Raw genomic sequence first — 15,417 nt, 5'->3', positions numbered from 1 at the left:
TCTTTTTCTTTTCAACCAGCCAAGCTGACTAGGACAAAAACACAGGCAAGGGTTGGTTGCAGACATTTTCAGCTTTTGTTTCCATCTGAACGTAATACATGCCTGTTTGAATTCTGCTTTGATGAATAGAATGGATATCTGTGAGTGATTCCCCCCCCCTTTGAATGCTGGGCTTTGTAGAGTTGGAACACCTTCCTTCTGAAGTTGAATGAATTGATGGATGGCAGCACTCAGCCGGCTGGATTGGTCTCAAGGCTTTGAAATCCAAAACTTGAATGAAGGACTAATTCTAAACCAAATTTAGAAATAGAATGTGGTTTTGATCATTCTAAGGCAGTGTTTGCAAATGATAAATATTCACTAACGCAGGCATTGAGGCAGCACCAATTAACAGTGTAGTTGGGCCAAGTGTTGCAAGGGAGAAAAAAAATGAATGTAATTTTTTTTTGTCCGTAATCTTTACTTATTTATTGGAGGGGGGGTGGCTGGCAGGGCAAAAAATGTATTCCACCTCTAGAAATACGGTTATTGAGGAATCCTGCTTGGTTCAAAACCTTATAAGGACCAGCACTGAAGATATTAATGCTGGAAGCTGGATCCATTAATCTAGGGAAGGAAAATTGCCATGATATATTTGCTGTTGAAGACCAGCCAATATTTTTAGCTTCTGCTATTCTGAATCTTCCTTTACAGTAATTAGCCTATATTTGCATATATGAAAGAATAAATAGTGCAGCCGATAGAAAACTGCTTCCTAGGGATAAATGCTCTATTTTATAAAGAAATTCAGGGATGGAAGAAAACTCAGTATTCTTTTTTTCCCCTCTGCGTATTCTTTAATTTCATTTGTAGGATTAATGACTAAAAATATAGAACTCTTATCTTTTTACCAGCAAATGTTTGAAAAGAAAGCTGTTATAAATCTACAGTTGTGGATGTATAGTTATGAAATGGTTTGGGGAGATAATTTTTTGTAGGAATGTGGTGCAATCTTGGAAGAAAGCTTTCAGGCAGTCAAGAAATCCTCTTGGGTGATACAAACTAGACTGAAACAAGTAGCAACATGTGCTGCACTCAGCAAGTATTCTAAATCAAGCTATAGGGTTTCAGCGTATTGAGATGGAACAATTAATTCTGGCTTCTGACTGTCAATGTTTGTCTTTCCCACATTCAGGTTTTCATTCGTTTGGTACATGTTGGTGAAACACACATAAAGAGACTATTCAGGAATGGTGGATCACTTGCTTCCTGCGGATGAAACTTTCTCATCCACCAGGCCCTCAATTGGATACTTTGGGGACATGACAGCTGTTGGGAGGTCATACCAAATGCTGCCTTCACCAGTGTCTGAAGATGATAGTGATTCCTCAAGTTTTTGTTCTTGTTCAAGCCCAGATTCACAGGTTCTAGGCTCCAGCTATGGGAGTTCATCAAATGCTGAGAATCAGGACAGTATCTTGGACTATTTGTTGTCCCAGGCATCTTTGGGGAATGGCCATGCTTCTTGGTGGGATAAAAGGAGACTTCAGCCCATTGTGAAGGAGGAGAATTTTAGAATGCCTGAGTTCACAGTGGAGATGGAAGATTCTGGACCATTCCAGCCCACCCTTGAGGAGATAGAGGAGTTTCTGGAAGAAAACATGGAGACCGATCTCAAAGAAGGACCTAAGAGTGAGACCAAAGATATGAGAGCTTGCAGCCAAATTACTGTAGCTTCCATACAGCAAAAAGACCAGATGGTACCAAGTGTTACTTTAAAAGACAGTAAAAATGAACAGTCAGATGGTGCAATGGAAGGCAGCCATACGTCTAACGGAGCAATGTCCCTTGATGGAGGGATACCAGTCATGCTCCAGATCCAACAAGTTCAAGTTAAGCAAACGTCAGATGTGAGCCCTAGTTCGCAAGGACCGGTGCAAGAAAACATTAAAGTTGCACAGCTCTTGGTCAACATCCAAGGACAAACTTTTGCATTGGTGCCACAACTTGTTCAATCATCCAACTTGAACTCATCTTCCAAATTTGTCCGCATAGCTCCAGTTCCGATAGCTGCAAAACCTATTGGTCCAGGAGGTACAATGCAGGGTCAAAATGGGGTCATCATGGGTCAGAAGTTTCAAAAGAATCCTGCAGCAGAACTCATTAAAATGCACAAATGTACTTTTCCTGGATGTACCAAGATGTACACTAAAAGCAGCCATTTGAAAGCCCATCTAAGAAGGCACACAGGGGAAAAACCCTTTGCATGTACTTGGCCTGGCTGTGGATGGAGGTTAGTACTGTCATTTGGTGGCTGAATCTGATTCATAAATTCTACTGTGCACCTAATGAACAAAGTAATTGGAGCATGTTCCCTTAAAATTTGGTAACTTTCCAGAAACAATTGTGTTTATATTACAGGACATTGGGCTTTATAAAAAAATACTCAGTGGTATCCCATTTATAAAAGATAAGTCAGACTTGACAGAGCAAGTGCTGCTGTTTGAATGCCACTGACTCAATCACAGTTTGCTTTTTTGCAAACTGTATTTTAGTAAACCTTAGATACCCCGTATAGCTCAGTAGGAAAAGACACCCTTTGCATTCAGAAATTCCGAGGCTCATTCTTGTCTACTCCACTTAAGAGGTCTGATAGCAACTGCTGGGAGTAATTTATACTAGCAAGAGAGCATGTTTCTATCTACTGTATGTAGTATCATCAACTCAAAAGACAAGACTAAGTAGGAATATCCAAAACACACCAATTCAGAAGTATGTAAGTCAGCTTCCTATATTTCTCCCATTACAATTCATAAACTTTTAATTGTGTTTTCAAAATCCCTTTTAGCTCTCAGATCAAAGGATATCTCTGTTATGTAAATAGCTAAATTTCCTTCAGAAATTAACACAACACAGTTATACTTTCTCAGATCTTGCAGTTATACTTTCTCAGATAAGGAGAAACTTCCTAAAAGTGAGGACAATTAACCAGTAGAACAGCTTGTCTTCAGAAGTTATGGGTGCTTCATCACTGGAGGTTTTTAAGAAAAGACTGGACAGTCACCTGTCTGAAAGGTATAGGGTCTCCTGCTTGAGCAGGGGGCTGGACTAGAAGACCTCCAAGGTCCTTTCCAGTTCTCTTCTGTTTGAAATCTGGTCTCTGAAAATAGACTCTCTTAAAAATTTAAGATGTAAATGCCAACTATTTTCTACTATGGTAGCCACAAGTGTAATCTTCTAGTATCTAGTAGATTCAGATAGATTGTTTATTACTGTATATGTGTGTGAGTTTATAAATATATGTTTGCATACAGAGAGATTGATTCAAATTAATCCACATTTTTTTTCAAGATAAGGAAAGGTTAGTTAAAATAATTCCTAAATCTATAGATAAAGAGAATTTAAACTTCTTTGACCACCAGTTGTCACTGCCAATAGTTAAAAAATACTAGGAGTTTTAGGCCAAATATTCAGGATTGGTCACTTGTAAAAGCATGGTGCCAGGTAAACCCAAGACTTAATTTCTTGAATTTTGAAATGTGAAAAAAAATCAAAATTACTGATATGAATTCCTGCCTTGCATTGTATAAAGTTTCTCTCTTCTGATTCTTTTTTTTTTTTGGGTGGTGGTGGTGGTGATGGATTGGTGTCTATTAATGACAGGGTTTTATATAAACAATTGCAATATTTATTTTCCATTATGCAAAACATATGACTGATATCTTCCTGGCAAATTGCTTAAAGGGAAAGAAGATGCAGAGAATAATAATAGAAATGACTTTGCAGCATCACCAATGGAGCTGCATCCTACCAGGTCTACTTAAGGGGTATGAATGTCCTTGGCAGCATTAGCTAGGTTTGATTTACTAAGCCTGGGTTATTCTGGAACATCACCTTGTACCTTCCTGGGCAACCATTGGCCATTGAGTATCCACACAGAGACAGAGCCATCCTGCATCTTAGATGGCTGAGGGATCTGGTTAAGGACTAGGTTGGAACCCAGGAGACTATGAGTTCAAGTTCTACTTTAGCCATGAAAGCCACCTGGGTGATCTTGGGCCAGTCACTCTCTCTCAGCCCAACCTACTTCACAGGGTTGTTGTTGTGGGGAAAATAGGAGGAAGGAGTATTAAGTATCTTTGCTGCCTTGAGGTATTTGTAAAAATAATAAAGACAGGATACAAATTATATAGATAGATAAATAGATAGATATAGATAGATAGATAAATAGGTAGGTAGGTAGGTAGGTAGGTAGACAGACAGACAGACAGACAGACAGACAGACAGACAGACAGACAGACAGATAGATAGATAGATAGATAGATAGATAGATAGATAGATAGATAGATAGATAGATAGATAGATAGATGTAATCTAGGTCTCCAGAAACAAGAGTACATGAGGTTTCCTTGTCAAAGCTGCTGAGAATTATCTGTTGGGTGTTTCACTTTGTTTTCATTCCTTATGCAAAAAATATTCATTTGCCATGGGGCACAAGTGTCCTTCTACCCCCAGCTTGGAGGTTGGGGACTAATTTAAGGACACCCTAAAGAACATTTGGACATATGAATTTCCTCAGGACCTTTTTTCTTTTTTTGCTTCCATTTTTTTTTGTCAGCAGGATGTGCAAAATATTTAATAATGCTTTAGTAGGCATGATAGGCTGTTTCTCTGACTCTCAGAACATGGCAGTTGAATATTTACTAATATGGCCCTTTTCCAGGTATTTTGGATGTGTGCTAGAATATTGGTTTAGTGCAGTGTTGGGCTAACTGAGGTCTCAAGGCTGAATGTAACCCTGAGGCCTTTCTGTCTGGCCCTCAATGACTTGTTCACCAAAATTGCCAAAAAATTGTGCTATAGTGTGTCTCACCATTTTGAAATGGGAAAGGTGGGAAATTATATGTAAATCCTAAAATAGGCTTAACAGTTTAAACAACAGCCATTCCCTTCAACCCTCATTCTCCCCTCCCCTCAAAAATCATTTTTCATTTTACCCCAATGTGATCCTCATTACCCTCCTCCCATTTTAAGTGCAACTCCCTCCCCCCAAAAGTTACTACTCTGAGCTCTGAATTTTGCTTTGTATTTGTATTCATGGGTACTTATCTTTGGGCAAATATAGAATGGCTAACCAGAATTCAGAAATAGTGCCCCAAATCAACCAAATCAGTGGTCCTTCTTCAAAAACAAAGGGGAAGGGAACATTTAGAATGGCTTGTGGACTAGATGTGTCACAAGGTGTGCTGACCTAAAAAAAATAATAATAGAAGAAAAGCAGTAGAAAATGAATCTCAATGCTAGGAACTTAGTAATATCATTGCTTCATATTCTTTTGCAAACTACATATTCCATGCTTCACTTTACTCTTCTGTGTCACTTCCCGGTATTAACTAAGCACATCTCTGCCCCTCTTGTTTCAGCAAATATAGCTCAAATGTATCATTGGTATGATGGAAGGGTAGTGTTATCCCTCCAAGATAGACCAGATTAGGAAGCCAAAGTCACGCATGCAAATACTTAACTTTTATATAAGATTTCAGTGACAGAACCTTTGAAATCTGAGTGGGCTTTCCCCCTCCCTTTATTTTTGTGAGAACAACAAAGAGCCTTGTCACAGATGCTTTCTCACAATTACAGTTCTGGCCCAGACTCAGAATTCTTTTATCTGACCATTGTCTTGGCTGCAGCTCTTCCTTCTGTTCCTCAAGGCCAGGGGAAGGCAACCTTGGCTCTTTTATGACTCATGGACTTCAACTCCCAGAATTCCTGAGCCAGCATGGCTCAGCTTGGAAACCTCTCCCTTTTCCCTCAGCAGGGAGTTGGTGCATTTTTTCCTTCAAATGTTCCTCTCTTTGGGGACTGATCTCTGCTTTCCCAACATCACCGAATGTTCTTCTTGAACATCGAAGTCAGATTGTCAAATTGACTGAGCCAGCTAAGCTTAGAATTACACAGCTTTCTTTTATCAGCAGGTTACGTTTGCTTCTTTGGAGTTCGAAGAGAGAGTGAGACCTCACGAGACTGGAACAAATATATCTGAAGCCTCTGGTTTTTTTTCCAGATTTTCTTAAATGCTTCTGGTATTTTTCTCCCTTTCTTTCTTCTTTACGTCAGGTGGAGTAGACATTTTTTTTCTGAAGTAAATACACGTAAGATTACTGGGAAGCTTGAAAAATGTTGCACAGGAATATAATACCAGAGGTCCATAAACCACTAGTGGTTTCAGTAGAGAAGCATTAGCGTATCTGGTTGAGGATAGTAAGTGTGGGCGCCAAGGGCAATGATCTGGAGTTCAGAAAAAAAGGGAAAGTCCAGAGCAGAGCTCTGTACTGTAGAGAGGATGGCTATTTACTCAAAGTGTGTATCTTTAAAAACAAACAGAACTGCTAAGAAGAATGAAAAACTTGTTTCTTGTTTGAAAATCAAATATATACACAAATATAGCAGCTTGTTTTTTTTTTAATGGCGTGGTTTCATTGGTAATTCCTTTCTCTTATTAATTATCAGCACAGGTAGTCCTTGACCTACAACAGTTCGTTTAGTGACCGTTCAAAGTTACAATAGCACTGAAAACTCATAACCGTTTTTCACCCTTGAAATTACCGTTGGAGCATCCCCCCCATGGTCACATGGTCAAAATTCAGGCGCAACTCATATTTATGACGGTTCCAGTGTCCTGAGGTCATGTGATCACTTTTGGCAATCTTCTGAGAAGCAAAGTCAATGGGGAAGCCAGATTCATTTAACAAATACTGTATATTACTAACTTAACAACTGCAGTGATTCACTTAGCAACTGTGGCAAGGGAGTTCGTAAAGTGGGGCACAGTTCACTTAACAACTGTCTTGCTTAGCAACAGAAATTTTGGGCTTAGTTGTGATCGTAAGACGAGGGCTACCTGTATCATTACTCCATTTAGTTCAGCGCTGTCTATAGCAGCGTTGCACAAACTGGTTCTCTTTCAATGTGGTTGGGCATGTTGTAATGAAACATAACTGAAACATGCCAAGTTATGATATCCTAGTCCAGGGGTCTTCAAACTTGGCCCTTTTATGACTTGTGGACTTCAACTCCCAGAATTCCTCAGCCAGTGTGCCTGGCTGAGGAATTCTGGGAATTGAAGTCCACAAGTCAATAAAGGGCCAAGTTTGAAGACCCCTGTCCTAGTCTGCACTGATTGGCCATATTCCTGAGATTACAAATGCCCCTCCCCCATACAGTCTTCGGAAACTTGTGCTGGGGTATTTTAATTGCTCATGATCAGAGCTACAGCCCTTCTATAAGGATACTGCACCAGAATTAAATTTGTATTCCCTGTCCCAAGGTTTCTTAAATGAAGTAACTCATTGTCTTTTCCAGAATCAGTAGTCCATGGGTCCCAGCATCAAGTGCAATATAAGTTTTAGAGAAAAGGGTTGAATGACAGCTTGGTAGATGTTAGCTTACCTCAGCCTAGCACTGAGCCTCCTCTAGCTTGGTACCCATTTTTTCAGAGGTATGAGGTGAAAAAACAGCCAAGGAGCAAATGGGTAGATGGAAGAGATAAGTTCAGTATTTCCCAACCATAGCAAGTTTAAGATATGTGGACTTCCAACTCCCAAAATTCCCCAGCCAGCATGGGTGACTGCATTAGATATTCCTGCTTCTGAAATGAATTTGGACGGTACTACCTCCAATTCTGTTTGTGCCTTACCCTCTTTGCTCCATAGGAAAAAATAAAGCTGTTCTTGTCACCATTCTCTGGGCTTAATATCAGCCCCACTTTCTTTCTTACCCCCACTGAACAAGCCCAGGGTAACATAGAGCTGAACAGAAGACTGGAGGAACTCTGAAACAGATAGATGGGAGATTGATGGTCCCATTTCCTGATGTGCTTTAGAGCTCAGAGTTCTTCCTCAACATCTCATTGGTGCTAGAACAAGAAACACTCTGAAAAGTACAAAAGTACAAAGGGCCCTTTGTTTCTGGCTGTTCTGAAGAGCCTAGCTTTTCTCATTTAAATCTTGAGCCAGGCAAGGCACCTGGCAGCAGCTTTCTTAAGGAATGGAAGGGTTGTTATGCTTGAGTGTTTGTATGTATGGTTTTCATTTTCTTAGCAGCTCCACTCCTGATCAGAATACTTGCTCACCAACTCAAAGAACCTGGATGTTTAATATGTATTTATTTATTAAATTTATAGGCTATCCGTTTCACTGTCTCCAGTGACTTGGGGTGGCTTATAATAGTATAAAAGCATAGATATAAAATCATTAAAATTAAGTTTGACAACAAATAAAACATGAAAATCAAGGACACGGGTAGTATGGGGGAAGAGTAGTGGTGGTAGACTTTTGTTTCTCACTCAATTGAGAAGCTTCTAGCATAGCGGGCCCCATCATGGGCCCAAGCCAACTGGCAGAGCCACGTGTTAAGGCCCTTTCAGGAAGCCAGAGGGGTGGGGATGGATCTCACCTCTGGCGGTAAGACATTCCCATGGGCGGGAGGCCATGACAGAGAAGACTGTTCTCCTTGATCCTGCTAGGTGAAATTCCTTGGCCTACAGGGACCAGAAAAGGCCTCTTCTGCTGATGCGAGTGGGGTGGGCTAATCCCATTGGAAAGAGACAATATTCAGGAAACATCAGGAAATCTGATAAAAGTCTGTGAGGTGATCTACTATTTTCTTCCACCTTTTCCCAGTCTTCTGTTGTGTGAGCAGGGCCTCTTTTTGCTTTCAGTATTTTGCCTCTGCCAGCAGCAGCAACAGCAGCCCTGTTCATGAGATTGTGGAAATCTGTCTGGTAACGCAATATATACACTCAGGTAGCACATCGCCTCCTAACTGTATACAGTATTGCAACCTTTCAATGTGAAAATGTCCTACATTAAGGAGTCATTTTTCCAAGTGAAAGGATTAGGGCAGAGGCCCCCAGCCTTTTAGGCACCAGGAACCAGTTCTGTGGGGAGAGGTTTTTCCACGGACTGGAGGGGGCATGGTTTTGTGTGCTGCCTGCATCCCATGGATGGGGCTTCGCTTGTTTGCGTGGCCCAGTTTCTGGCATGCTACTGCCTGATCCCGGTCCACGGACCAGGAGTTGGGGACCTCCGGATTAGAGGACTGGGGACTGGAAGAGACAACCCTGGACTGAATAGATAAAATTGCTCTGACAAAATGTAAAACAGTTTCCTCCATTCTGATATACACTCCAGCCCAGCCAGGGTCCTAGATTGGGAAATTTTACAAGATAGTAAAGCATTGTATGTCATAGTTACAATTATTCTCCTGGGCAAAGCAGTTGTGTAAGCTAACTCCTTTGCTAGCCCTGATTAATTTATAATTGCATTGATATTTTTTTATATTCATTGTACCATTATGAGAGTCTTTAAAAGCTGTTACATGAGAAAAAACTCTTTTCCATAGAAACAATTTCCTTTGATTTCTTTCCCCATATAACTTTTTTTAAAGGACCTAGCTGAACTGTATGTTATTGCCACAAAAAAAGCATTAGGCAAATATAAAATGCAAGAGATAAGTAAATGGGTAGAAGATTGGTAGAAGTACTGAAAGTGATAGAATTAACAATATATTAATAATATATTAATTCTGTTTTCAAAAATTCTGCTTAGAATTTTTATTAGGCATAATCAACTCAAAAATCAAGAAACGACTCCAATACATCATTATACATATTATAACTGCAGCACGCATTGCATATGCGCAATGTTGGAAAAGAGAGAACATACCAACAAATGCAATGATTATATGTAAGATATTAGATTGTGCTGAGATGAACAAACTTACCTTAGAACTAAAAGACAAAGAAGCTACAGAATTCTATGAGATATGGGACATGTACTATAACTGGTTAGAAATGAGGAATAAAAAAGTATGAGAAGTAATGTAAATAAATGTAAATAAATGTAAGAGATGTAGAACATAGTATTGTTAAGAAAAAAGAAAAAATGTACTGTGTATTTTGTTTGTTTGTAAAGAGAAAAAGGAAAAATAAAAATTAAAAAAAAGAGAATCTGTTGCATTCACATACCTAAACTCAGTTCCATGGATCATATTTCACCTACGAAATTAGTCTTCACTAATTTCACTTGCTTGATATTTGAGGAGTCAATGCTTGCAAATTTATAGATGCAACAGTCCTTAGAACTTCAAACATATCAGTGATTCCTTCAAAAGATTAGATATGTCTATGAGATTCCTGTTCAATTTCATAGGAAAGTTGAATTAAAAATCCTAAAAATTTAGAACTCCTTCAAAAATTATTCTGGGAGAGATGTGTTTGCGCAGATTCAGCATGGAATCTTGTTCTTCAATTATTTGTTACTACTGCCCTATGAAGATATCTGTAAGGAATGTTAATCATTGTGCTCCTTCAGTTATTCTTAAATTGTGTTTCTTGGAGAACTGGTGACTTCAGTGGACTTTCTGGTAGTTAAATCTGCCAGTAGCAACTAAAATAATGATTAATTCTAAAGACCAGGGGTCTTCAAATCTGACCCTTTTATGACTTGTGGACTTCAACTTCCAGAATTCCTCAGCCAGCATACTTGGCTGAGGAATTCTGGGAGTTGAAGTCCACAAGTCATAAAAGGGCCAAGTTTGAAGACCCATGCTAAAGACTCTTTCTGGAGTAATAGGGTTTATATCTAGTTTAGACTTCAGATTCTTTTCTCTAATGCAGCTCTGCTAACTGAATATCATTAGGAGAAATAATTGAATCTCCAGATCAGTCAAATGCCTTGGAATTAACAGAATAACAGAGTTAGAAGGGACCTTTCTAGTCCAGCCCCTGCTCAGGCAGGACACCTGTACCATTTCAGACAAATGGTTGTCCAGTCTCTTCTTAAAAACTTCTAGTGTTGGAGGCAATTTCTGGAGGCAGGTTGTTTCACTGATCAATTGTTCTAACTGTCAGGAAATTTCTCCTTAGTTCTAGGTTGCTTCTCTCCTTGCTTAGTTTCCATCCGTTGCTTCTTGTCCTGCCTTCAGGCGCTTTGGAGAATAGCTTGACTCCCTCTTCTTTGTGGCAGCCCCTGAGATATTGGAACAGTGCTATCATGTCACCCCTCGTCTTTCTCTTCATTAAATTGACCCAAAAGATGTACAAAACCCTTTTTAGATTGATTCACAGATATGAAATTGATTACTTATTTCTTCCCTATTCCTAGAAAATGATTCCAGCATCTTCTGAGAAGAGAATCAAGGCAACTTTCAAAATAATCTTAATTAGCATATTTAATAGCAGTAAAATCCTTTGTTTGGGATGTTCCTGCTGCTACTGTTCAAATCTTGTGCAACAAAGCTGCTTTTTTATCCTCAACGTATACATTTCCTACAAAGAAAAGGACAAAAGAAGCATCCAGGAAACCTGAGAGGGTTAAAAATGGAAGATGATAATATTTGGAGTCCCTATTAAGATTCCATAAATGAAATATAATGATTGCATATTAATACCCAATCAAACCAAAATGGGAAGAAATCAGTTTATAAAACATATTGTCCATTTCCATCTTCAGAGAGCATTATATAATAATCTGAAGGCTTTTTACCTTTATCTTATATTTAATGTTTGGATGGGTACGCATTACAAGTACATAAGGAGCTGCAAATTTATTTCTGTAGTTATAGTAAACTGATCTTTTCAAGCAAACTGAATGCCAGCATAGCAATGTTGTTACCTGATCAACTGAAGGCTTAGCTATGATACAAAATATATTTTTATCATATTAACTCATGTTTCTTTCCATGGGCCAGGTAGACATACCCTGAATGTTCTCCCTCCCTCCTCCAAGAGCTTTTGCTCCTAAACTCAAACTACAAGCATTAAGAAATATTTTGTTCAAACATTCTTAATAAATATCAGAGAAATTATAGACAAGAACTCTATTTAGCTGGGGTATTTTTTTTAATTCCCTAAAGAATAGAGATAAAATACAAAAAGAAATAAACAAAAATGTCACATAATTATTGGTAGTGTTTCAGTTTGGAAAGTCAAGTTCTCTTCTAGGTTGCGAAGGGAGGTTCAATCTTTTTCTTGAAGAAAAACTAACATTATCCTCTTAAAACAAAGTCGCACCACTTGAGACCTCAGGGTCCTTACATGTGGCCTCTCAGTACTTTGGACATGGTTCCCCAAACTCTTCCAAAATTTCCCACTTTTAACGTGACAGAAGGGGGAAACTATTGGGATCAATAAATTTTTTGGCTCAGAAATACCTCTAATTTTACTTATTTCCTATAGGAACAGCTGACAGAAGAATCTTAATCTTAAAGATTCTAATCTGTGCCAGTGTTCATCACTGTTCTGGCTGACACCAACTATGAGATTCTACTATTCAAAGGGTGTCTAAATCCAAATGTGTTCCATGAGTTCGTAGATTTTTCCAAATGAGTTTTCATTTTAACTCTGTATGCAAATGATACTTTGTAAACATTTATGCAATTTCTGTGGGGAAAACCCCATTCTTGGAGCAGGGGAAATTTCCCCTTCTTTACCTTAGATTTGTTGCAGGTGACAGCAGCAATTATTTTATTCTAGGAAATTGAAAATGTCTATGGAGATTCTCAGTCATCCAGGTCATGGTTGTCCCAAAGGTGCTTTTTCAAGAGGCAACTGGACTTTCTTGTTTCTCTTTGAAGACATTTCGCTTCTTGGATGAGAAGCGAAACGTCTTCAAAGAGAAAAAAGAAAGTCCAGTTGCCTCTTGAAAATAGGAATAGGAAAATTGGGATAGGAAATGGAAAATTCAAACCATCTTTTTGGAGGGGATGGAAGAAAAAAAAAAGTCCTTAGAATTTTTCTTAGCAAAAATGTGGATTTCAAAAGAATTTCTCTTCAGCTTGAAAGTTGACAGCCTAAGTTTGAGACCCAAGCACCACCCCATGAGGTGAGCTCGCATTACTTGTCCCAGCTCCTGCCCACCTACCGGTAGCAGTCTGAAAGCATGTAAATGTGAGTAGATTAATAGGTACCACTTTGGTGGGAAGGTAACAGCGTTGCATGTGCCTTTGGCATATAGACGTGCTAATCACATGATCATGCAGAATGTCTTCAGACAATGCTGGCTCCCTTGGCCAAGAAACGGAAATGAGCATCCTGCCTAGAGTCAGATATAACTGACAGGGAAACCTTAACCATATTGCCATAAAACAGATTGGCCTGCTAATGTTTGGGGAGGTGGGAGCAAATGGATACTAAAAAGCTTGTGGACAATCACTGCTTTATAGTCTACAGTGTATGAATAACAGGGGTTTATTATGATGTGAGTTGCATAATATCCGTTTGAGACTTGTCTCTGCTCAGTTATGTTTCATAGTATCATTGTCATTCTGTCTCTTTGTTTTGGTGTTTGTGTGTTTGTGTATGTATATACATAGTATATGTATGTATATTGAAAGCCATGGCCAGTAAATAGGAGGGTGGAGATTATCCAAGATTCTGAAATAACTCACTTTGAAATGAAAGTGTTTCAGATATTGAACCATTGTTTGGATGACTTTCTTTCCATATATGGATCTTGGGGCAATTGTCTCCCTGAGTATTTTCCAAAAATGTCCTGATGGATAAAAATACTAATCTATTTGGCAGGATTATCGAAGTTTTCTTCATCAGAGTGGGGTCATGGTCTAGAGGTGAAGACGCTCGCCTCACACTCAGGAGGCTGAGAGTTCAATCGTAGGCAGCAACAGATGTTTCTCTATTAGACTGCAAAGAGTAAATATCTGCTGCAAACTCCGCATAGGGGTCAGGAAGGGCATCCAGCCAGTAAATTATTCAGCTCCATTCAGTTACCCTGACTCCATCCCGATACAAGGGATTACAGGGCCATAAAAAGAAAAAGTATTTTCAGGAGTATTTTCTTTGAAAGATTGATCTTAATGTTAAATATTCTTGGTTCTGTTTTTATCTACTGTACATTGATGACCACCTAAAGGTGAAGTCATCACACCGATTATCTTTTCTTATTTGCTTCCAGGTTCTCACGATCAGATGAACTTTCTCGACATCGACGTTCCCATTCTGGAGTGAAGCCCTATCAGTGCCCTGTGTGTGAGAAGAAGTTTGCACGAAGTGACCACCTGTCCAAGCATGTCAAAGTCCATCGATTTCCACGAAGCAGCCGCTCAGTGCGCTCAGTCAATTGATGTATCCGGTTCAGTCCGTCCCACCATGCCTCTAAGAACTGCCACAAGCAGCATTTGTTCCTTTCTTGTGATAATTTATTTGTCTACATATAACCGCTGCCATTAGGACATCACATGTGCCTCTTCTTTCCCATCATTCACCAACTTTGCTTCCCCCCCCTAATTCTTTTTGTTGCTGCCACTGCTGCTTCTTTACAGTGTTTCGTTTTTAGTCAGTTGAGCTCCAACATCATGATAATATATGGGCAACTTGCTGCTATTTAATCACAGTTCTGGCATTCCTGAGCGCTTTTGCTCATGTACAGGGCTATTCATCATGAGGTGTTTTTTTTTTAAATGCATTATTAATATTGTTAAGCTGGCCTATTTGTCCAGTTTGGAAAGAGCAATTTCCTTTTGAAATGGAAAAGAAATCCACTTCATTTCCACGAGTTCATTTTTGTTGATACAATGATTTGGTGTTGGGTTCACTAGCTAGATCTTCATAGGTGCTCTCAAAAGAGACTGAACAGAAGGAACACGTCAGCAATATGTGTACATGTGTGACTGAATATGTGTGCGTATAGAAAGAAGGGATTGCCAATAGGCAAGTCTTTGATTCGACTAAGCAACAAACCTGTGTATGGAATGATCGTTCTAGTCTGAATAAACCCTAGATTTTTCCAGAATGTATGCACACCATATCTGAGTCTATCAGTTGCTGCCATCTGCAGATTTATCAGCTCTCCCTTTTGAGAAGATGCTTCACTGGAACTGGCAGACTTCACTCTCCTTTGTCCTTAGTTCCATGTAAAGATTAGTATGTTTGAAAATGCCTGTTACATCTCACGTGGCTGGAGGAGATAAATAAATTAGGATAAGGCAACGGTGCCCTTTCACCCAATCACCTCTATTTCCAAAATACAACCTTTCGTCATTCAGTCCAGAGATAATAGTTTTGCATGGGTTGCCCCACAGTTTAGGCACAGTCCTTCTTTAGGTAATATTAAAACTATGGTAAATGTCAGAGAAGTATCCTGTTGCCCAGTTCTCCTTTTTTGCACCATTCAGATTCTAATCTCTGGACTGGATACATGAAAGGGGATACTTGGACAAGTGGATAAGTGGATTTGTCTTGCAGAATTCCCCAAACATCACAGTCAAGTTGGGGAAGACCAAGCTAAAGCAATTCTGTCATATTTAGTAACTAGAATCTGATAATATTTTTCCCAAGGTCTTAAACAGTTAAGCTTGTATAATTAAAGATTTATACCAAAGATAAATAGAATTGTCAACCACAGCAGTTAAGAAGGCCAA

The 15,417-nt window shown here is 39.2% G+C and overlaps 1 protein-coding gene across 1 annotated transcript; it reads left to right on the top strand.

Moving 5' to 3' along the window:
- The first annotated feature begins 1,186 nt into the window (after positions 1-1,186).
- On the top strand, positions 1,187-14,251 carry KLF15 (Kruppel like factor 15). The gene is made up of 2 exons (XM_015823092.1): positions 1,187-2,272; positions 13,953-14,251. Exons 1-2 carry the CDS (start codon positions 1,230-1,232, stop codon positions 14,119-14,121), a joined length of 1,212 nt encoding a protein of 403 aa, XP_015678578.1. The 5' UTR covers positions 1,187-1,229; the 3' UTR covers positions 14,122-14,251.
- The last annotated feature ends 1,166 nt before the right edge of the window (positions 14,252-15,417 follow it).

Source organism: Protobothrops mucrosquamatus, unplaced genomic scaffold, assembly GCF_001527695.2.
Source record: "Protobothrops mucrosquamatus isolate PMUCROS unplaced genomic scaffold, P.Mucros_1.0 scaffold1767, whole genome shotgun sequence".
Taxonomy (NCBI): domain Eukaryota; kingdom Metazoa; phylum Chordata; class Lepidosauria; order Squamata; family Viperidae; genus Protobothrops; species Protobothrops mucrosquamatus.
This window is presented reverse-complemented; position numbering and strand designations above follow the sequence as displayed.